We start from the raw sequence: 23,405 nt of genomic DNA on the forward strand, positions 1-23,405 counted from the left end.
CATCTTCATCTTCATCTTCATCTTCATCTTCATCTTTCTTCTTCTTCTTCTTCTTCTTCTTCTTCTTCTTCTTCTTCTTCTTCTTCTTTCCCTTACGATGGCTTTATGGCTGACGGCCAAGAAGATGCAGGAATTCTGTGGTCCCAGCTCGTGCTGAGACCCATAGAGCTTCGACTTTAGCGCGTTCCTCTCGGGCCAAATGATCGCCCTTTGCTCATTGTATTTTGTAGAGTCCTGCAAAAAAAGCCCATCCAGAGGTCTCCCCATTGGCTTGCCTTTTAAAAAGAGAGTGGAGTTCAAAATTACCGCAACGGTATTTAAATGCCTAAATGACATATCGCCATTTTAAATCTTTCGGGGCTTCTTGAATTACATACACATGCTCGACCACTCCGATCCCAAAATTAACGACTGATTAATGTTCTCAAACTTTATCATGTTCAATGCGCTTCACAGTGTCTCATTTGTTCCCCCCAACAGGTCATAATGTTGTGAATTTCTTAGCCAAGCACACAGCATCTCTAGATTGGAACGAAGTGACCTCAGGTCTTTGTTATTGTTTTTTTTTGCCTTCCATTTTCATGGGCAATGCTCACTAAACTGTATTAACCAGATTATAAACGTTCAAGGTTACACGACATAGCCTGTTGTTGGTTCGTTATATTTCCGGATGACAATGTTTGAGTTTCATAGCAGAGCGCACAGCATCTATTAGATATTTTCCCCTTTTTTCCAGAACGTGGGAGAAGAGAACCAATCTCAGTGGTACAAACAGATGTACAAAAGTCTCCACAGATCGGACAAGAAAGAAGGTAAGAGTTATTTCCCTTGACTGGGATATGTTATCTACTTACTCGCGTATAGTTTTGAGTGAGCTAAATTTGACACGCTAGGCTTATGGTATTAGTTTTGTGTGAGCAAAAGTAGATACGTTTGGCTAATAGGGTTCAACAGTCGTGACGTCACTTCCCTCGTAATGACGCATAGTAACTGGTTCTAAACTATCGGAACAATGGCGGACGCCATTATCTCCATCACCACGCTTATGAAATACTAATTCTGCGACGAGTATAAAAGTGTGTCCAGAGGAGAAAAACATTATAAATCTGATCATGTTTTGACTTTTATACATTCTGATCACATGACGTGTGAAAATGTTCTAGCCAGCATGAAGAAAAGAGAGTGCCGATTTTCTTTGTTTAGAACCAAGCTGCTGATTGCTGGGAGGACGTGACGTCGAGACTATTGAATCCTATTATCATGAATATGTGACCCTTCTTCTCTCATCGGCATTATGGCGGGATGGACCTGAAGACAAAAAGTGAATTTAAAGTTTAAATTGATGAGAGATTTTACGTTTCGGCTTTTAGTAATCCTTCAGAACTATTAGGCTTATGGATCCGGAGTTTATCCCGGTTTCTATAGCGTGAAACGGACAATATCGATTGTTTCCTACTGACGTATATGAAGTTCTGACATCTGAACCCACTTATGAGCCTAGTTTAACATTATTGTAGTTGACAATATTTTGCGTCATATTTTGAGATTTCCATTACAACAAAGAGCCCATAAGAAATTGAGTTACCAGACCTGCAAATAAGTGCACGCCATTTCCTACTCTTGGGATAAGGACGCTAGTTTATTAAAGCAAAGTAATTTCTGTCATACCCAGCTACCCAATCACAACGGGGGTGGACAGGCGTGTCGGGACCCGGAACCACCCCCCCCCCCCCCCAAAAAAAAAAAAAAAAAAAAAAAACAACAAAAAAAAAAAAAAAAAAAAAAACCATCAAAAAAAAACAACAACAACAAAATTAAAAAAAAACAAAAACAGTTCGAATTCACCTGGATCAATATCGATCTCAGTCCCATGAACCGTCTTGACATAATACCGTTTTGAGACGTTGGGTCACACTATTATTATTAATAGTTTCCCCCACAGAAAATATCTATGAATAAATTACTTGAAGGGTCCATATTATTAGTATGGCGGTACAAATACTATTTTTTATTTCGTATTTTTTTTTTTTTTTTTTTTTTTTTTTTTTTTTGTTGTTGATTTAGATTTTTATTTTATTTTTGTTTGTTTGTTTTGTCTTTGGTTGTTTTTCTGTTGTTTCTGTTGTTTTGTTGTTGTTTTTTTTCCCTTTTCTTTTCTATTTAGGCCGAAAAAGACTTTTGCTTCACACACAGTAGATGTGTTGATCGATAATGATAATGATAGTTACTACTTTAAAAATTCTACGATTCATATCCATAATTCTTGAAGCCTTGGGTTTACATTTTTCTGCCAAAATGCTGAAGAAAAGGCTTTTGCTCGAAACTTTCTACGATATTTGGTACCTTTTACCTGACTTATCAACAGCGCTAATGAGTCAAGAGTTGGATGGATATCAAACTAGGAGATTTTTTCTTGGGTTTAAAAAAAAAGTTGTTTTTCTGTTTTTATTTGTTTGTTTGTTTTGTGGGCTTTTAACATTTTTTATTATATAAACAAATTTTTCTTTAGTTTTTGAATTTCCGTAGAAGCCAGTTTTGATCTTGCATGGAGCACGAACTATTTATTATCTACGTGTGAAATCAATGGCATTACGCTATGAACTATTTAACTGTGTGAATTTACATTGTTTATATGTGTGTGTGTTTGTTAGTTCTAAAAATAGGGATTGATTAACTATTGTAACCAATGTGGTAGAGGTTTGTGAAACGTAATCGCATAAGAATGGTTCAGTTTTTTTTTTTACTATACTGAATGTATTTTTTAAAATTCTATGCTCATTCATTCCTCTTTTAGAATAATTGCATTGCCCACTTTTTTTTCATAATATATGATGTTTATTTAATGAATGGAGTGCCTTCTATTTTCTTTTCTTCTTTTTTTTTCCTCTCAGTTTATCAAATTCTTTTTTCCCCCCCTTTTTTTTTGGTTCTCTTTAAAACAAATATTTACTACCAGATTTTAACTTGAATGTTGTTGGATTTTCACCAGATCTTGATCTTCTACAAGAATATAATGCTGTACTTGAATTTCTGTTTGATGGAAAAGGTGCTCGGGTTTTTTTATTGTTCAAATTGATGCTTTTGTGTGTGTTTGGTTTTCTTACCAACTTCCATATTCAGTTTTATTGTCAATATCAAATGTTATGATTTTTTAACCAATTCCTATATTCGGCTGTGTTGCCATTCGGCTTTGCTGTCAATATCAAAGTTTGAATTATTACCAATTCCTATGTTAGGATTTCTAACCAATTCCCATATTCGGCTGTGTTGCCAATATCAAAGTTTGAATTATTACAGATTCCTGTGTTAGGGTTTCTAACCATTTCCCACACTTGGTTTCTTTGCCAATATCAAAGTTTGAAATATCACCAACTTCTATGCCAGGATTTCTAACCAGTTCCCATATTTGGTTTCTTTGCCAATTCCCATGATTGGTTTTCTTACCAATTCCCGTATTTGGTTTTATTGCCATTATCGACGTTTGGTTTTATTACCGATTCCCATGTATGAGTTGTAACTTTTAAAAAAAAAAAAGAAAATACAACTTCCATGTTTGGTTTCCTCACCAATTTCCGTATGTATGGCTTTGTTACCAATATCAATCTTGGTTTCATTATATATTCCTATATATATTTTATCCTACCTACTGGTTGTTGCCAATACAACGTTTGGTTATAATTACTTAATCCCAGAAAGTTTTCATTCCCTTATTTTGGATTTGCTGCCCATATCAATAATATTTGGTTTTGCTACCAATTCTAATGTATGAGCTTCTTACCAATTTTTGTGTTTGGATTTCTTAACAATTTCCATGTTTTTTTGGTTTTCTCGCCGATTTCCGTGTTTTTTTTTTTTTTGGTTTTCTTACCAATTTCTATGTTTGTTTATATTACCAAACTTCCAGACGATCTCTCACCCTTTCACCATCTTCAATTCCCCTGAAACATCACTGTTGGTCTTACAATTATATTATACATATCGATGTGACATAATATTTGCTCTCCGACTTTCAAGAGACTCTCTCCAATCACCATTTCAATCATCTACAGAAAATTGGTCAACGGGGTTTTTAGACTGATTTTACTGGTAGGGTCTAACTTTTTAATCTTTTGAGCCAAGCAAATGCTTTGCTTTTTTTCCTCGATCAACTTATACAGTTCTAGTGCCCGATCTGCCAGTCCAATTCATTCTCATCCACGACTCACGTTTCGGCCATCAAGCTACTTCTCAGACCCCCCCCCCCCCCCTTTCCCCACTTTCTCCACATCTTTTGCTGCTGTGCCCCTACCTCAGACCGACATTTTTCCGTTTTAAAAGCCGATTTCAATGCTTACCACTATTTACATTCATCTCGATATTTCTTTCTCGCATGTGTTTTGTTTTGTCTTTAGTTTATAATTACTTTTTTCTCTTGACTTTTTAAATTTTTTGATGCAAAGAGCTCTTAGAACCCCTCCACCCAACCCTCTCTTTTTCAAAAAAATGTTATAAAATGAAGGATAAAATGTCTTTATTAATTTTTTTAAATATTGGGCCCGAAGAAAGAAAAGAAAAAAGAGATAAAATGAATGATGAACACAATTTTGCTATCAGCGCTGTTGAAGACTCCTCAGCCGTTGCTACCCCAGGCCTCACCAGTTCATTTTGTATTGTTTTTACGACAAGAGCAATGAAAAAAAATGCCACGCCTTTTTTAACCCAATCTGACACTAATGACAACACCCAATCCTTCTTTCAGATATTGTAAACAAAAATGATTCTACCACAGTAGTTTACCATGGCCTCGTACCGGAAGGTAAACAGCAAATATCTATAAATAACTTCTTCACTGGTCACATGACTGCTGTGCACTGGCAAAACTCATTTGAAAAAGTTGGCCTTAAAACGTTTTTCTTCAAATATCGATCGATTAAAATCGATTATATTATAATTAATATGATCACAATACTCAATTTAAAAGTGTCGGATTATTGTTCTTATAATCGGTCGATACTTGAAGTTCAATTTTGAATCTTTCTTAAAAGTAGAGTCATTCTAATCTATCGATATTTCAATGAAATGTTTTCTGGCCAAAATGAAAAAAAAAAAGGTTTTGGCAGAGTACGGCAGATCAGATTGTAGAGAAAAGGAAAAGCCACCAAGTTTTCTTCTTTCCCAATCACGCCGCTTATAATACTGTCCCCATTCCTTATCCTGGATACCTGTGGACACCGCCATAATGCTTGCACTGACTGTTTTTGTGTTGTATACTACTTGCACATATTTCCAGGTCTGATGACCGAATGCAATCACGGGCCTGGTTTAACATTGTTGTAATGGATGGACAGTATTCCCATTACAACAATGAGTCCATAACAATTTGGGTTATCAAATCTGCAAATAGGTGTACGTTGGGTGTATTGTATCTAATTTTCTCAAATCTCTCCTTTGATTTATAAAATTATTGATGTATATGGATTTAAAACGCGTTTGCAAAAGTAGGTACACAGTACAGTAATATTAGTATTCAGGGCATGTAATATGAAAACAAGCAAATCGTGCATACATTTGTAATAAGAAATGATATGTGAAAGGATCTGACTAAAAGTACATACAGTGGAATCCGCATAAAATAAACAGTCTTAAAGTCAACTTCAGCTTAAAATCAACCCGTCTTGTTGACACTCGCTGTTCGGATCGGAAGGCCCTGGGTTCGAACCTCGCTCGGCGCATACTTGATTACTTGAAATGCTTTTTACTCACATTGTCTCACCGCACCTAGGTGTAAAATGAGTATCTGGCCATTAACAGCGTTGTCTCCGTCCGAAAATGAAATGTAATATCCCCAACAGGCGTCATGTCCCGTCTTATATGTTAAGTGTTGCTGTTGGCCAGGGACCCCTTGTAAAGCGCTTTGAGCACATTTAGTGGATATTGCTCTATATAAAAGTTCAGTTTTTATATTGTAGATGTACACGAGACTGTACCAAAAGGTCTTTTTTTGGCAACATTCGCTGTAAAGAATACTCCAAAACTAATTTTAAAAAAAAAAAACATTTTTAAGTTGTTCCTATTTATCATTTTCTCTAGATTAAATAATAACGAATAACCCAAAAAAGTTTGACTAGCACAAAAATGTTAGTAGTTTTAGCTTGGAGTTTTTTTGGGGGGTCTAATTCTAGCCTTTACTGTCCCTGTAAGTCACCTCCCCCCCCCCTCCCTCCCTTCCACCCCCAAAATAATTTTCTGCCCTTTTTTGGGGGGTGTTAATCGTGAAATTAGACCTATCACCTAAAAATAACAAGGGAACAGCAATTTCAGTATATATATATTTTAAAATGCAAAAATGTGGAAAATTCTACAAGTGAATGTTCTAGGTCTCCAGATTGTCCTACTGCCCCTGACATAATGCATGGTGTCCACAAAGTCTGGCTACAGCTTGGATTTCAATATCCATTTTTATTTCACGTATTTATTTATAATTTATGCTGTAGTTCGTGGAAATTTGCCTGAAAGACCCTTTTCTTCATTGAAATAGAGGCCACGTGATGTGAAAATACTTCATCTAAATCCCAATGGGGACGATCTATAGATAGTATGCAGATGACGTCACTCAGGCCTTTGTTATTGTTTTTGCCATCCGCGTTTGTGAGTTGTTCTCATAACTGTATTAACCAGACTATAAAAGTTCATGGATAACCACAGAGTTGTGTGTTGGTCGTTATAGATAAAATGCGCTTGGCAGGAGTTCACAACTTGCCATCGGAAGTATAGATAGTTCGAAGATGACGTCACTCAGGTCTTTGTTATTGTTTTTTTGCCATCCGCGTTTTGAGTAATGCTCACTGAACTGTATTAACCAGACTATAAAAGTTTATGGATACACAAGTTTTGTGTGTTGGTCCGTTATACTTCCGGATGGCAATGTTATGAGCTTCTTAGCCAAGCGCATACTATCTATAACGGACCACACACAAACTCTGTGAACCATGAACTTTTATAGTTGGTTAATACAGTTTAGTGAGAACACTCACAAACGCGATGGCAAAAACAATAACAAAGGCCTGAGTGACGTCATCTGCATACTATCTATACTTCCTGATGGCAATGTTGTGAACTCCTCGGCCAAGCGCATTCTATCTATAGATAGAATGCGCTTGGCCAAGGAGTTCACAACATTGCCATCCGGAAGTATAACGGACCAACACACAAACTCTGTGTAACCATGAACTTTTATAGTCTGGTGAATACAGTTTAGTGAGAACAACTCACAAACGCGGATGGCAAAAACAATAACAAAGGCCTGAGTGACGTCATCTGCATACTATCTATATGTTATTTTTCTTCTATAGATAGTATGCGCTTGGCTAAAAAGCTCATAACATTGCCATCCGGAAGTATAACGAACCAACACACAAAACTGTGTGTATCCATGAACGTTTATAGTCGGGTTAATACAGTTCAGTGAGAATAACTCACAAACGCGGATGGCAAAATACAATAACAAAGGCTTGAGTGACGTCATCTTCGAACTCTTTCTATATACCCAAGTCATTGGTAATATTGCAAAATGTTCTCGAAGTGGCCCACATTGTGAACTGTGCTCACAGTTTTCGAAGTATTCAACATCACAAAAGCAAATCAGTTTTACTCATGGGTATGATCACAACAAAGCACCGTGTTTACATTTATTGAGAAACATCCAATCGTTAAACGGCAACAAATCATGTGATCAATGACTCGGTTAGGCGAAATATTTGTTTATAGATCGCTCCCGTTGAATAAAACGGTTTTGATAAGGAAGTATGTACCCAAACTTTATGGACTCCCTACTCTGCATATCATGTGTTGTATATCGTTGTATCGTGTTGTGATAACCTTGACCTTCACCTACCTCATTTACCATTGATTCCAATTACTACACACCCTGCATGAACATTGAACACACCCTCTTTTAACATTGCAATCATTATGTATTTATTTGCATCCCTTGCTTTTGTAGCTTTAATATTATCTTTATTCCTTAATCTTTTTAATGGAAGCTTTTTTTTTCAGGTGGCATTTTAAGAAAATCTGCGTTTGTTTTTATTAGGGGGGATGGGGGATGTTTGTTGTCGTCGTTGTTCTTTTTTTTTCTTTTTCTTTTTTGTTTTTTATGTTTTTGATTTTGATTTTGTTGTTGTTTTTGTTTAGCGTGTCTGTTTTTTTTTATTTTTAATTTTTAAAAATTAAATTTGTTAGTTTCAGATCGCCTTTCAAATTTTTTTTGAATGCCTAAAATTTTTAACACATTATCAGCGATAGCTTTTACTCTTGATATCCAAGGATTTAATAATAAAGTACTAAAAATGATATTGGCACAAATTTATAAAAAGTAATCAGGTGTGTGTGTGTGTGTGTTTGTGTGTTTGTGTGTGTGTGTGTGTGTGTTTATATTTCAAGTCCTGCTCGGATGTCCTCTCTAGATCGAGTTGATAATAATAATATGACAATTGTTATCATTTCGACATCTGAATCTTAAATTCCCCCGTCCATGATGAAACCACCTGCTGCATAATGTTATTCCATTCAAGTATTATAAATATTATTTTTTTTAACCTTTTAAACATTTCACAGTGAAGAAGTTTGGTAAGATATCCTAAGGTTACCATGATACTATTGTGTGTGTATATATATATATAAAACCGACGTGTATTTATTTGCAAGTTTAATAATACAAATCGATTTGGGCTCATTAGACATTAGATAAGGTGTAGGAGATCATTCGCGTCACGTATCGTATCACGTATCAATCGCTTGATCATTTTCATTATACAAGAAAATAGTGCCGCTATACGGTTTGTTTGTTTTTGTTTGTTTGTTTTTTTTTTGGTATGAGACAATGAAATGTTTACATTGTGAAATCCCCGCGGCTCTTTTTTTTTTATTTTTTTTTTTTTACTTATAATGAGAATGATTAGATATGTGATTGCATGTTACGTCAGTGATGCGTTATAAGTGAAGATACGTGATAATCTTCTAAACCTATCTACTTTTGTTAATGAAAAGACGTCTTCTCAAACCAACGCAAATTATTATTCCATTAAAACAATGTTAAATCAAGCCTGTAATTCCGTTCGATTATCAGAGCTGCAAATATGTGCACGTTATATTTAACCCATGTAGTGGCAATCGTGTTATAATCATATTTTATTAACGGGTATAAACTAAATCATTGGTAAAAAAGAGTGTCTTGATTAAAAATGTAATCATTTTTTCTATTCTAACCAAATGCATCTCATTTATTCTTTACTGCAAAAGTTATCTTATCTCTTCATGTATTTCTATATCTTTTGTTTTATGCCTCTATTCAGTGGATTCCGCATAAAATCAACACTCTTAAAATCAACTTCTGCTTAAAGTCAACACTTCTTGTTGGTCTCAGATTTTCTCTTCTTTATCTAATTGTATTCCATTGATAATGGATAATAAACTCCCTTTTATTCATCCTTAAGGGGAAATTTTTCTTTAGGATCTATTCCAAGGGGAGACTTGGAATAACCCAAGCGTCAGCCGCAGTGCAGCGCCGGCCGCAAAGTCAATTTTGCTTTTATTAAGTCAACCAATCTGTTTTGGTCCGGCGGTTTTGGCCTTATCAGGATGCAACTGCATATTGCCTAATCTTTTATCTGTGTTCTTAATGTTTATACATCTTGTTATCAGTCGCTAACAACACACATCCTGTCTTAGTAACTTCTCTTAACATCAATTATCATTTGTAAAATTGATGAAAGAACACAAACATGTGGAGTCTTTTTTTTTTTTATCTTCATAATGGAGTATTACCAACTTTTATCTGGACCGGTGTGTTGACATAACTTATAACACTGTGATTCAATGTGTACTCGTAGAATTCAATTGAGTTAAGAAACACGGCTTGACTCGATAAACTGTGAACATATATTAGACTTTCTAAGCAAATGTAAGTATTTTTTTTAAAAAGACGTAATACTTTATAACTGTTAGCCGGAGTTTATCCCGGTTTATGAGGCAGCGTGGCTCAGCAGTACGGTCTTTGCTTCGTACCAGGAAGGTACCGAGTTTGATTATCCGCTCCGTTGTGTGGCCTTGAGCAAGTCACCTCGCCTTAGCTCAGTTTGCGGCGCTTCACTGCGGCTGACGCCTGGGTTATCCCAGTCTTCCGTTGGAATAGACCCCAGAGACCACTTTCCCCTATGGTATGAATTAATGGGATTTTTAAAAAAATGATTTAGCATGAAACGGACAGTAGCAATTGCTTGGTACCATTTGGATAGGACGCTAATCTATCGCACAGTACTTTCCATCAGATCTAACAGACCCAGTTATCTATTCACTGCTGTATGGACAGGAGTGGAGGGGGGGGGGGTGTCAGTAAAAAATAAAGAACACCTTTGGGACCAAGAAGAGGTGTTGACTTTAATCAAGATTGACTATATCCATCCATTACTAATGGAACACACTTGGATAAAGAACAAACAATGTGTGACTAAGGAGAGATGTTAACTTTAAGCAGAAGTTGACCTTAAGAGTATTGAGTTTATGCGAATTCCACTGTAACTTGTCAAGGGCTTTTGAATAAAATTAAGACTAATTTTTATTGTTGTTAGTTTTCTTTCTCTTTACTTTCTACAGTGCCTTAAATCCTAACATTTTAATTCTTATTTCACTTAAGTCTTCTCTCGCTGTATGTATGTCATACATATTTCCTGTAATATCCGATATTTTTGTAAACTATATAAGTAGTGATGATATTATAAATTTAAAAATTAATCTGCTTTTACTAACAAGATGTTCTTATAAACACCTTAATATGATGATGATGATGACGATAATGATTTATAATTATTATTATCATCATCATCATCATCATCATCATCATCATCATCATCATCATCATCATCATTATTATTTATTATTATTATTATTATTATTATTATTATATTATTATTATTATTATTATTATTATTTATTATTTATTATTATTAATTATCATTATTATTATTATTATCATCATCATCATCATTACATCATCATCATCATCATCATCATCATCATCATCATCATCATCATTCATCATCATTATCATATCGTCATGATTACTATTATTATTATTATTATTATTATTATTATTATTATTATTATTATTATTTTGTTGTTGTTGTTGTTGTTGTTGTTGTTGTTGTTGTTGTTGTTTGTTGTTGTTGTTGTTGTTGTTGTTGTTGTTGTCGTAACAACTATTATTAAACGTTTAGATAACTGCATATCCTCACATCAATGATGTTTAAATATAATATTTTGTTTAAAGTAAGACTTAGAAATTTCTCTCTCTTTTAAATTATTGTAAATTACATATCTAATGTGAAAAAGAAAATTCTTTTGAGATGTTCTTAATTAACAGTGGAAAGCAAAATTAAAAGGACACACACATACCAATACGTGCCTGTGTTCTGTCGTTAAACCTCACGTGACCATAATATTTACAATGGATATTTGTAACTCGTCGTTCCTAAGCGGTATTCTCTTGCGATGAAATAGGTGCTGGAAAGAAAATCTATTTATAGCCACAAATATTAAACTTTGTGTCAATTTCAGTTCGTTATTGATGCATTTCATTGAGGTAAATAGTCATAATATCCGCCAGCCGTGCTAACACACTAAACGATGTGTAACCTATTACGTATAAAGTCTGAATAATACAATTTAGTGAGAAATACTTATCAAAAATGCCTGCCAAAATCAATAACAAAGAGCTAAGTGACGTCAGTTTTGTTTCTTCTATCGGGGAAAATAATGAAAGAAATGTTTTACTTGGCAAAAATGTTAAAGTTGGTATTTATATCTTATCATTTTAATTCTAAAGTCACTGTCAGGGATCCAATTCTTCCTAATATAATACGGTTTTGATACGTTGGGTCACATTTATCTATTTATTATTATTAGGGGCGATAACATAATTATATTTTAATCAAATCCCAAACTTATGGAGACGGGGTATTTATAGCTATAGTTATGGTTTTTGTTATAAATCATATCATATCACATCATAATAGGTTTTGTTATAGGTCATATCATATCATATCATATCATATCATATCATATCATATCATATCATATCATATCATATCATATTATTAGTAAAAGGTCTTTTACTAGATGCTGTACTCTTGAAAGACATCTATTAAACAATTTGGACCCAAAAAAACTCGTCCTTCAAATATCGATCGATTTAAATGACTCTCCTCTTGCCATATTATACTCTCAAACATGGGATTTAAGGAGTACTTCGCGATGACCCGGGTTTGAGAGTTTTTGCCAAGACGAGGCTCATTTAAATCGATCGATATTTGAAGAACGAGTTTTCTGGCCAAAATGTTTAAATACGTGTCTTTCCAGAGTAGGGCTGTAATCGGTTTGAAATAGACCCAAGTGTTCCGTAAATGTCCTTAAAACGTAAATAACAATATTATATTGGACATTACACATAGGACATTCCTGGAGATTTAAGATATTAAAAATGGAGACGCAGATAAAAACATATAATAATAAAAAACTAAACAAAAAACAATAACAACAACAACATCCATTCTTATTATTGACATATTAAATATTATGAATGTTCAGACACATTTGTATTTTAAGGCAAAAAGTTTCCTATCAGGGGCATCATCATCATCATCATAGTCGTTATCGTCGTCGCCGTCATCATCACCATAAGCCTTTTCACCTTTGTCATTATTATGGAATGGTTAGAAGTGTTGCTACTTTTTTGTTTTTGTTTTGGTGCTTTTTTCACTTTATATATCCAACCAAATTAAATAAAAAGAACAATATCTCCTCCCTCTCCCCCCCCCCCCTTTTTTTTTTTGTTTTCATTTTTTTCTCTTCCCCAACTCATCATTAGAATAGTTACTTATATATTTCTTATTCCTTTCTATGCTCTCGTGTTGTTTCAGAGCCAAACTCCTACCGTCCAACCTATAGCTTTCCTGATGACGTCAGCGACACCAAATCTGAAGAAGGTCTAGGTGAGTATCATCATCATCATCATCATCATCATCATCATCATCATCATCATCATCATCATCATCATCATCATCATCATCATCATCATCATCATCATCATCATCATCTTCGTCATCATCATCATCACCATCATAGATATCATCATCATCGTCAGTTTTATCATATTTAATGCTAACAGTATTATTGTTATTATTATTATTATTATCATCATCATCATCATCATCATCATCATCATCATCATCATCATCATCATCATCATCATCATCATCATCATCATCATCACCACCATCATCATCATCATCATCATCATCATCATCATCATCATCATCATCATCATCATCATCATCATCATCATCATATCATCATCATTATTATTATTATTATTATTATTATTATTATTATTATTATTATTATTATTATTATTATTATTATTATTATTATATATTATTATTATTACTATTATTATTATTATCATTATTATTATTAACAAGATCCCTCACACGTACTGTTATTTATTCAACGGTTGCAATGTCCAATCCTGATTCTAACTTCGTCACCATTCCATCATCCCCAGATGTCAAGCCTTACCGTCCCAGTTACGGCAGATCTGCTTCCAAATCTAAAGGTCAGGAAACACACACACGCACACACACACGCACACACACACATTACACACACACACACGCACACACACACACATTACACACACGCCCCTTCTCACAGGCATTTATTAAGTCTTGTTTTATATTATACAGTACTCGCTGGATAATAGAACGCTAAAAGGCGTGCTATAATCCGAGAGTGCCGAAATACGATGTAAAAATGGGAGGAAGAGACTTATTATATACAGATAAAATTAGGGCACCCAGCCTAGCTCCAGGGTGCCGTATGTCAGAGCTTGCTGGAATTCGGTGTTCAAGAATCCAGCGAGTTCCTTACGCCGCCCTAGATTTAGTATTACTGTATACAGATTGATGAATATATTATGGAGATAATATCATGGCTTTCTCTTGTTTGATTTCATTTTTATATGAATTATTTACTGTGGGCAGTCTTGTTATTTTATCATGTCTAATCCTTTGACTTTGCTTTGTCGGGTGTTGTTACTGTCTGGCTATGAGGTCTAGTGGTATGACACTAGCCTTCGGATCAGAAAGTCCAGGGTTGGAGTACCACTCTGAGCGGTACATAGTTGAATCCTTGGGAAAAAAACTTTTTACTCATATTCTTCTCTTACCGTACTCAGGTGTAAAATGAGTATCTGTCGTTAACGGCGTTGTCTCTGTCTAAAAAATATTGTAATATCGCCTAAACAAGCGTCATGTCGTGCCCTTCATGTTACGTGATGCTGTTGGTTAGGGACACTTTGTAAAGCACTTTGAGCACGTTTAGTGGATATTGCGCTATATAAATGATCAAGGTTTTTTTTTAATTGGGCGAAAGGTAGGGGGGGGGGGGTGTTAATTTCACACTTTCTCAGATTTTTTAAAATTTCTATTTTTATTCGCCTTCACATCTGCTGTGCCTTTGGATTTTTTATTTTTTTTTAACCAAATATGATTTTTTTCTTCTTCCATTCTCATAGTTGACGAGTCTGGCTATAGGTCTGAGCCAGAGGGAAAGTACAAAGACCTCTTCAAATCAAGAAGCAAAAGTACTTCCGGTTCAGAGTCTAGAAAAAGGTCAGTTCTGCTAATAAATATGTAGAAATAAATAAATAGGAAGACGTGCATCTTATTTGTGTTATGCGTTTAAGTAAAATACTTATTAGTTTTGCGCGCCAACTCAATCATACCAACAGACAAAACTGTGTACGAGCTTAAACTGTTATAATCTGATTGAGCGAATTTGGTGCGAAACTTTTTTTCAACTTTAGTGGTTTACAAGCAATCACAAAGAGCTGTATGGCGTTATTTCTCCATGAACCAGTTTACTGCCGTGCTCTGGAAAATCACGGATTTAATAATTTGGACAGATAACTCGGCCTTCAAATATCAATCAATTTAAATGACCCTCATCTTGTCAAAAACTCTCAAACCTGAGATTTTAATCAAGACCGCGAAGCCCCAGTTTTGAGAGTTTTTTGCCAAGATGAGGTCATTTAAATCGATCGATGTTTGAAGGACGAGTTTTCTGGCCAAATTTTTAAATACGTGTTTTTCCAGAGTACGGCAGTTAATTAGTTAAGTAAAAGTAATTTGTACACAAATAAAATACAATACAGGAATAATATAGGGTTTTCACTATAACTATACTCTCTGCTTGTGCACTTGGCTAAGAACTCACAACATTGTAATCCGTAAATATATCGGACCAACACAATACTATGTGTAACCTTTAACGTCTTTAGTTGTAAAAAAAATAAGAACAAAATATCAAACACGGAACGTTTCGGGCTCAAAACCCTTCTCAGCAAACAACAAAAAAACAACGAAAACTATAAATACATAACTAAAAAGTAACAAAACAGATCGACGGTATTCATGTTTTGATTGTTTTTGTTTTTTGTTGTCGGCTGAATAATGGTTTTGAGCCCGAAACGTTCCGTGTTTGGTATTTTAATCCTTTTTTACTTTTTTTTGAAGCTGTTATATTCATTTATTGTTCATAACAGATCATACAAAGTTGTGTGACATTATATTTATGATTTAAATCGTATTATTTCCTATCTGGTGCTAATCTGCCTGTAGTTCGCTGTCAGAAGTTAACCTAACCAGGAAGAGGTATTCATTCATTGGTGTTTTTGTGACGCTTAGAGGGTTTCTCGCTTAGTTTCAATGGCTGTTTCAATGTGTTTTGTTGTCTTGCATGGGAAATTCTCTCTCTCTCTCTCTCTCTCTCTCTCTCTCTCTCTCTCTCTCTCTCTCTCTCCTCTCTCTCCTCTCTCTCTCTCTCTCTCTCTCTCTCTTCTCTCTCTTCTTTCTCTCTCTCTCTCTCCTTTCGTTTTTCTTTTCGTCTCTCCCTCCTACATTGCTTTGATATACAAAAGAAGAGGGCCTTTTTAAATGTTTTAAAGCCTTTTTTTTTTTTTTTGCTCTCATTGTGATGTTTTCTATTTTTTGGCTTTAATTTTTTCACTTAAAAAAAATAGAAATGTGCATGTTAATTTTTTGGGTTGTCTCCCTTGGGCTGGAAAGTTTGTTTTTCCTTCGTGGTTTTCAATTTTAAAATTAGCTTTAGTTTCTACCTTTTCCTCTCTCTCTCTCTCTCTCTCTCTCTCTCTCTCTCTCTCTCTCTCTCTCTCTCTCTCTCTCTCTCTCTCTCTCTTCTATTTCATTAAACCATTAGAAATATTATGCTTTGTGTACTTATATTCTATGAATGTTTCCTGTTTCATCGAAGTTCCAATATTTGACATTTCTACTACTTTCTTTCTTTCTTTGTGATAGAAGCATGCTATTTTGACAACAGGATCTTCCTCTCTCTCTCTCTCTCTCTCTCTCCTCTCTCCTTCTCTCTCTCTCTCTCTCTCTCTCTCTCCTCTCTCTCTGAGATTTTTAAAAAACCTATAAGCCACTTGTTTTGGCTTTTCCTTACCCATGTTTTATATAAATGAATGAATAGAGTACTTGCACAGATTAAAGATGATCAATTCTCAAGATGCATGATTATAAAATGTAAGGAATATTTTAAAAATCGTTAAGAACTTATAACGAGACATTTTCAATATTTGTATACACCGGGTCGTATAATATATGTTGAGAAAAAGTAACTTTTATTGTTTTTTTTTGATTTTGTTTTTGTTTGTTTTTGTTTTGTTTTCTAAAAAATAGTCCGTCCATACCACCCTAGATTTCTATGATTTACCCCTTTAGTTCCGGGATTCGACTTTACTGTTTCCTTATTAGATAGTTATTCATAAGATTATTTATCTGAATTGAACTAACAGGCCTAACCGTTTTTTTAATATAAACGAAGCAATGACCTGAAGTCTACTTATTGGCAGGTCTGATAACCCAAATTTTTAGAGGCTCTTTGTACAAAATGGATATTGCCCATGGCTATCAACCCAGTAATTGTGTTCGGTTATGAGACCTGCAATTAAGTACACGTCGATATCACCGTTTGTAAAAAGAAAACAATATTTTTATTTAGATTTTGCGGAAAAAAGAGTTGTCAATTTTTTGAAAAAATGCATTGTGTATTATTTCGGTTACAAAATCCGTACCAAAGTACCAAGTTAGTGAATTTCCGCAATGACATTATGTAGGCATGTAGGTGTTATGTTTATCAATCTTAAATCTCATAGCTTTAATGAAACATTGCGTTGCTTTTAGTTCGACATTTAAGATTAAATTTCTTAAATTCGTCATTCGTGTTCTTTTTTGGAATGCCTTGTTATTTTTCATTTAAAAAAACAAACTTGGTCGATAAAGTTCATATGAATATCAGAATAAAGACACGGTGTTATATATATATATATATATAATATATATATATATATATATATATATATATATATATATATATATATATATATATATATATATATATATATTTATATATATATATACATCGATCTTTAAATTTTTAAAAAACTAATCTTGGTAACAGCATTTCTGTCCTAAATTTAATTTGTGTTTTTATTCTTATCTCCCCCCCCCCCCATGTCCTCACCAATGGCTCCTCACTTCATCTTGTTACAACCACCACCACAACAATCTACCCCACCAAACATCAACAGTACCTGGGCCCCTCCCAGCGTTCGTTCCAAGATTGAGGTGTACAGGTGTCAACCCAGAAGCATCATGGACTATGAACCTGGATTTTCGTCCCTGGCTTTCCGTGAAAGTAAAGCGGTGAGTTTTCAGATTTTTTTTGTTTGTTTGGATAATTTATTTTTTTACACACCTTCTACACATGTACACATTTACACGTCTGTATTACACATGTGTAGATTTACACATCATTATGACCATTTTTATATTCTATCAACAGTCATTTTGAGTCATGTAGTGTATATATGTGACTTGCTGTCTCAATCAGGTACAATGTAAGGGTTCACCAGACTCTAAAAATAGAGGCTATAGTCAACATGATCAGAATTTACAAAATGTTTGTCCTTGCACTAAAAAACATAAAAGCATTTCATTTAATTTCTTTCAATTAAAACACATTATGGTATCTAAATTTTTTATAATTTATAATTTAATACAATTTACAGTTTCTGGTTCACCCCGATACAGCACTAGGTTGAGACACAAGGTGACATATTCAATCCCATAACGACTCATTTTCATTTTCAGCAATCCGTTCTTTGGATTTTTACACTCACTATATTTATAGTCACAAGTTTTTGGTATTTTCAGCAATCTCTTCTACTTTCTGTTTTGGCAAAATGTCCAGTTTGTTGCATGAATGAATGGTTAAGTTTATTTTGCATGTAAATTGATGGCTGGGGCTGGTTTATGTGATTGCATTTTTGTTAGAATTTTCTTCTAACCATTAATGATTTAGTGGAGACAGGCGCGATTTCTCTAATCATTGTCGTTTATGGTACACTATGTAGTTATTTTCTTGTTTAAATCGGTTATTATTCCGTTGGCTCCTATGAATATGTATTAATTGGTTATAATTCCATTGGTACCCAAAAATATATATATACATTACAGTAATCGAATAACGAATAAGGAGCGCATTGCTTAAATAACTGCCACGTGAGAGCTGAACTTATACAGATAAAGACATATTGTGCGACGTAGTTGAAATGGAAAAGGGATACATTTTGTTTTCAAATTCAGAATATGGGATTCTGGTTTTGGCTTCTCGTAGGTTTTGATTTTGTCTCTTCCTTATGGTTAATTACAACCGGCAAATGAAGAAAATTTATGAAATTTATGCAATGTTGAAAGACACAATGTAAACAAATTAAAAAATTTTAATGCAGAATCTGAGGATTATTTTGATTTTGTTTATTTATCGGTCAAATTCCATTTGGCAATATTTAAAAAAAATATATTTTCGGTCAGACTATTCCATATTCGGATGGTGCTAGGAAAAAAAAAAAAAAAAAAAAAAAAAACAAGTTGAGATGGGCATTAACTCGTGACTGTACAACCTGGTATGAGTGTTGTTTTCTTTCGTAGTTAGGAATGGGGCTATCAACTGGAATCGAAGTCTGTCCCTGGCGGGCTTTAAAGAGGACTTTGGCTTTTTGTATTGTGCGCCTTTCATGTAATGGCGACCAGTTTTTATATCATTCTCCGTGTCTTCCTTTTTTTTTTAAATTGTGTATCACTTGGAGGTGTTGATATGTTTTTGTTATCTTTTTGGTTGTTCGAACTGATATTGGTTGGGGTTTTTTTCCTGAGTTTTTCTCATATTCTTTCGTCCCTTCGTTGATTTATTCTTCTGTTCATTCACTCAATTATATCATTTTTAAAATTCATGTTTTTGTGGATTTTAATTTGTTTTCTTTTAGTTTTAATATTTAGTTTGTTTAGGTATCTAACGTTCATTTCGTTGTAAGTTCTATTTTAGTTTTAATATTTAGTTTGTTTAGGTATAACGTCATTTCGTTGTAGTTATTTGTTTTGTGTTGGGGGTAGGGGGGGGGGGGGGGGGGGGGGGGGGTGTTTTTGTTGTAGTATTGTTTTGTTTTTATTTTATTTTTAATCTATTCCGTATTATTTGTTGGAATTTGGAATCCCTGATATATTCCTTTGAGTTTTTTCTTTGGAGTTTGGTAGTGGTTATACAATATTAGGTTGGGGTCATATTCCGTTGTTTTATGGTGTATTCAATACTGTTTGAGTTCAGTAGATTTCAATGATATCAGTTGTGTCCCTTTTGTACCTAATAATAGATGGCGTATGGGCAGCCATCTTGAATTATCACGATTGGCTGTACATTTTTGTTTTGGGGTTTAATTATTTATTTATTTATGTATTGTTTGTTTGTTTTAATTTTTCATTAATTGTTTCTTACAAAAGGAATGACTTCATTTTATGATTAGTTGATATCAATTAATTGCATGTTGAGTTAGTGCAAACTAATCATCACCAGTACTATGTACCTACTACCTTCTTTACCAACTGCATGAAACTGACTAAAGCATGGAATGATCACCAAGTTATTATATTATTATTATTATTATTATTATTATTATCATCTCATCATTCATCAATCATTCATCTATCTATTATCATCATCATCTATTCATCTCATTCATTCATCATCATTCATTACCATCATCATCATCATCATCTTTATCACCATTATTGTTATTATTATTATTATTATTATTATTATTATTATTATTATTATTATTATTATTATTATTATTATTATTATTATTATTATTATTATTATATTTTTTTTGATTTATATTATTTGATTTCACCTTCTTATCCATTGCAATTTCACGTAGCATTATCATTATTTTTGTCACCCAATTGACTTCACCTCTCATCTAAACATAGCATCACATCAATCTACATCTTTTAAAAAAAATTATTCTTATTATTCTTGTTTCTCAATAAATTTTTATTCTGCCTATTTTGATTCAATTTGAACTGCTTGTACTTGTACTGTTATCTATGATCAATCATACATCTAATTAGTCTCTCTCTCTCTCTCTCTCTCTCTCTCTCTCTCTCTCTCTCTCTCTCTCTCTCTCTCTCTCTCTCTCTCTCTCTCTCTCTCTCTCTCTCTCATCTTATAATTATAAACTATATATATATACTTTACACATAAAATTTATGAAATTTTAATTGTTCTTGTTTATAATGCTATTGTTATCACGTTCTCTGATTTGCATTTTTAAAATAAAAATCACGATAATCACCTCATTTTTTAAATGTATTTATTTATTTTCCATCTCACTTAAAATTGAATTTGCGTACAATTACATTCTCTATTCATTTTCTTTCATTTTTTGTTTGTTTTTATTTATTTTCATTACTTGCATCTTGTGCATTTTCTGTACCAGGATCACGTGATCGTTGATGCTACCACCACCACCACCCGCTTGTCCCTCCCCCTTTAAATGTTTAATCTCTCTTTACTCTCTAACACAAACTCTTGTCTCTAGAAATTCCGGCCTAGGTCGAAGTCTATGCATTCCTTGACTGACGAGGCGAAGAAGAAGGAAAAGGTAACTCTCAGAAGAAAAAAAATAATAAAAAAGACCTCGTCGTCTCCACAATTCGATCAATAATAATCGTTATTAATCAATATCGTTTGTTTGGTTTGTTTTTTTAAATTTTGCTCTTTTGTTCTTCACAGTACTAAGTTACCTAGTCTTTTTTAATTTTTTAAAACTTTTTCAATTTTGCTTTTTAGTGTAGTCTAGTGTGCTTAGTCACGTCAATGGCGTAGTGCATGAATTTTTATCGCTAGATTTTTTATTTTGTTTTAGTATACATTCGAATTACCTACAGCTAATGCCTTACAAAAATGAATAAATAAATGATTTAAAATTTAACAAACCCCGCATTTTTACATTTCGGTCAGAAAACATTTACTTCATACTAGCGAAAAGGCATTTTGTCAATGTATGACGACATAAAATAAGCAGGTTTGTCAGTTTAAAAAAAAATAAATAAAAAATAAATAATTAAAAAACTAAAACAAAAACAAGAACAAAAAACCTTATTGTTATTGATGCATACGTAAATATGGAACTGTTCATAAAAATATAAAGCAAACAAGCTCAGATGGTCTGGCCATGTGGACAAATGAACGTCTTATCTTTCAGAGACATTTAGGGGGAGATAATTTTAATAAATTCTCAGAGACAAGTCAAGAAAGGCTTGCATAACACACCGTAGGGGAATCACAATTTCAGTTTTATGTGCCAGGTTTGACTGTGGTTAAATCTTGCCCTTAACTCTCTACTTACCAACTATAGGAAAATCGTCACATTCCAACATTTTTCGTATTCAAATTTCGTTTGCACATCATACAATTTAAAGAAAATGTACAGCGTGTTGTAGAGCATGTTTTGTTAAAGAAATTATGTATTGCAAGAACTTTACTGTGATTGTGTTTGAGTGATAACATATATATTTTTATGTTATTGTTTGTGAAGTTTTGGGGAAAATCCTGAACATGGCTGGTATGGAGAGAGTTAAAAGTATAAACCAATTTTTAAAAATAAATAAACAGACAGCAATACCTATTTTATAGATATGAAGAGTGGATTGCTCTCCATGCTTACATTTATATTTCTATTTTTATCAACCAACTAATTTTGATAAAGAAGAATGTTATTTTAGGTTCATTGTGCGATAAACGATTTTTTAAAATCAGAATGCCATTTAAAAATCCATGCAATTCGCCGCTGTTTGCTTTTGATTCTAAGTTTTTATTTAATGTTTGCTTATGTTTGTTTGATTTTATTTTTCTCTCTTAATTCTTGGCATGCTGTTTTAACATTTCACCGGCACTCGTTAACGCTTCTATTGATCTCTGCCTCTCCAAGAGAAGATTTCATTTTTTCAGCTTCCTGTTTCCCCTTGCAAGCTAAGCTATCCAAAACGTTTCCATGTCGTGTTCAAAGCGATTCTACTTAGCTGCTAGAAGCTGTGGACTGTAAAAAGTAATAAACAAAAATGAAAGAAAAAAAAAAAACAGCTTAAAAAAGAAAAGAAAAGAACAAAAAACCAAGCTCAAAACTTTTCTTCAGCAAACAACAAACGCGATGAAAACACATACATACATAAATAATGTATTTATGTTGTACTGTAATTTTTTTTGTTATTGACTGAAGAAAGGGTTTTGATCCCGAAACGTTTTGTGTCTGGTATTTTGTTCTTTTGTTTTTCGAAGCTGATATATTCATTCTTGACTCTTACCTTGTACAACTCATACTGGTACCATGAGAAATGATAGCAGCAGCCAATGGGTCAGGTGACCTCATAAGAAGCGTTGACTATGATTGTCGTAATATTGCTGTAGTCTACGTGTACTTTTTACACATTTGGCGTGTAAAAATACAGGTCAATTGTGATTTAGTGCTGAATGTACCCCCCCCCCCCCCATAAGAAAAAAGAACAACCCCCCCCCCCAAAAAAAAAAACCCAAAAAAAAACAAACAAACCAAAAACAAACAAACCAAAAACAAAAACAAAGAAACAATCAACTTTCTAACGAAAACAGTTTTTTTAACTGTTGAAAAACTGTTCATGAAACAGTGCCAGACAAAGCAAGAAAAGGTGGCCCTGTTTCAAAACACTTCTTTTTCCAAATCTTTATTTCACACCAGTGCCTGCTCCCTAACTTGTCACTTTGATATTTAATTTTTTTTTAATCCCCAAAAAATAACAAAAAATAACCCCCCAAATAAAGATCAACAATACAAAACTAACAACCCCCCCTCCACCCAACACACACACACACACACAATGAAACAAAAACAAAAACAAAACAACAACATTGTG

At 33.6% G+C, this 23,405-nt stretch overlaps 1 protein-coding gene across 44 annotated transcripts in view; it reads left to right on the forward strand.

Moving 5' to 3' along the window:
• Positions 1 to 23,405, forward strand: part of LOC144973405 (uncharacterized) — a 265,478-nt gene that overhangs the window by 172,597 nt on the left and 69,476 nt on the right. For 13 of the 44 annotated variants that reach the window (XM_078915810.1, XM_078915828.1, XM_078915811.1 and 10 more), the window contains 8 exons: positions 737 to 812; positions 4,739 to 4,795; positions 12,954 to 13,025; positions 13,598 to 13,648; positions 14,609 to 14,705; positions 15,714 to 15,746; positions 17,708 to 17,822; positions 21,056 to 21,118. In XM_078915810.1, coding sequence (XP_078771936.1) covers positions 737 to 812; positions 4,739 to 4,795; positions 12,954 to 13,025; positions 13,598 to 13,648; positions 14,609 to 14,705; positions 15,714 to 15,746; positions 17,708 to 17,822; positions 21,056 to 21,118 — 564 coding nt within the window. Of the gene's footprint in view, positions 1 to 736; positions 813 to 2,989; positions 3,047 to 4,738; positions 4,796 to 12,953; positions 13,026 to 13,597; positions 13,649 to 14,608; positions 14,706 to 15,713; positions 15,747 to 17,707; positions 17,823 to 21,055; positions 21,119 to 23,405 lie in introns of all 44 variants that reach the window. The other 31 variants (XM_078915815.1, XM_078915818.1, XM_078915819.1 and 28 more) reach the window with 9 other exon arrangements.

Source organism: Berghia stephanieae, chromosome 5, assembly GCF_034508935.2.
Source record: "Berghia stephanieae isolate SIO BIC M18660-M18661 chromosome 5, UCSD_Bste_1.3, whole genome shotgun sequence".
In the NCBI taxonomy this organism is placed as follows: Eukaryota; Metazoa; Mollusca; class Gastropoda; order Nudibranchia; family Aeolidiidae; genus Berghia; species Berghia stephanieae.